General features: G+C 54.9%; 1 protein-coding gene across 1 annotated transcript in view; it reads right to left on the bottom strand.

Moving 5' to 3' along the window:
- Positions 1-569: 569 nt before the first annotated feature.
- BHLHE40 (basic helix-loop-helix family, member e40) overlaps positions 570-1,043 on the bottom strand; it is a gene marked incomplete at its 5' end in the record, with an annotated part of 2,562 nt that continues 2,088 nt past the window's right edge. The window contains 2 exons of the mRNA XM_008947393.1: positions 570-747; positions 918-1,043. The exon at positions 918-1,043 is cut by the window's right edge and continues 42 nt beyond it. Of these exons, the coding sequence (XP_008945641.1) occupies positions 570-747; positions 918-1,043 (304 nt within the window). The remainder of the gene's footprint in view (positions 748-917) is intronic.

The following is a 1,043-nucleotide window of genomic DNA, read 5'->3' as shown; positions in this document are numbered from 1 at the left end:
TTGAAGTCTACCTGACTGTGCACAACCAAGCAGGGACTGCTGCTCTGCTCCTCCTACACCTGGTGGCATCACCACCACCACCACCACACCGGCGACTGGTGGGACACCCAACCAGGTCACACCAGCCACCAGCTGTGGGGCCGTGGCCCGAGAGGCCTTTATGAGAAGTACCATAGTTGGATATTCACAGACCCCAAAGCCAGCCTGCCCGATGGAGTATTTTTATGTATTTTTTCACAGCTTTGCAGTATATTCACAGCTGAGCGAGTCAGCTGTTGTTCTGTAGCTGCAGGGAGGGGAAGAAGGGTTCTGTGCTTTACCCTGACCTTCTTTTGTTGTGGGTTTGGTTTTTGTTCTTTTGGAAGTAGTTCTGAATCGCTAACCTGGGCGCATCCTTCATCCTTCTCCAAGCTACCTGGCAAGTCAGAGAAAAGGGGATTTAGCCTCCCATGCGCAGTGAACTCATCCCCACACCTCAGTCCAGCCAATATATAAAAGTGAAACAGTCTCAAACTAAAAAAAAACAAAAAGAAAACGAAAAAGGGGGAAAAAAAAAAGTCACGCTGTGCTTAGTCTTTGGTTTCCAAGTTCAAAGGAGGAATCTGCTTCAAAGCTTGAAGCAGAGCCGAGGAGTCGATGGGGGAATGGGCCGGCACGGGAGAGGGGAGTCTCTGGGGCATCAGCAGAGGGGGGGAGATTTTGTCGGGGTTCATGAACCCCGTGAGTGCTGCGGCAGAGGCTGGGAGGCTGGGGTACAGGACAGGGACGGACGCCGGGTACCAGCACTTCTCCAGCATGGAATCTGCTTCAAAGCTTGAAGCAGAGCCGAGGAGTCGATGGGGGAATGGGCCGGCACGGGAGAGGGGAGTCTCTGGGGCATCAGCAGAGGGGGGGAGATTTTGTCGGGGTTCATGAACCCCGTGAGTGCTGCGGCAGAGGCTGGGAGGCTGGGGTACAGGACAGGGACGGACGCCGGGTACCAGCACTTCTCCAGCATGGGCAGGTAGGCCGTGGCGGACGGGGGGATCAGATAGAAAGGCAGG

This window comes from Merops nubicus, unplaced genomic scaffold (assembly GCF_000691845.1).
Source record: "Merops nubicus isolate BGI_N331 unplaced genomic scaffold, ASM69184v1 scaffold29039, whole genome shotgun sequence".
Classification (NCBI taxonomy): domain Eukaryota; kingdom Metazoa; phylum Chordata; class Aves; order Coraciiformes; family Meropidae; genus Merops; species Merops nubicus.
The sequence above is the reverse complement of the archived record's forward strand: the minus strand, read 5'-3'. Positions and strand labels throughout refer to the sequence as shown.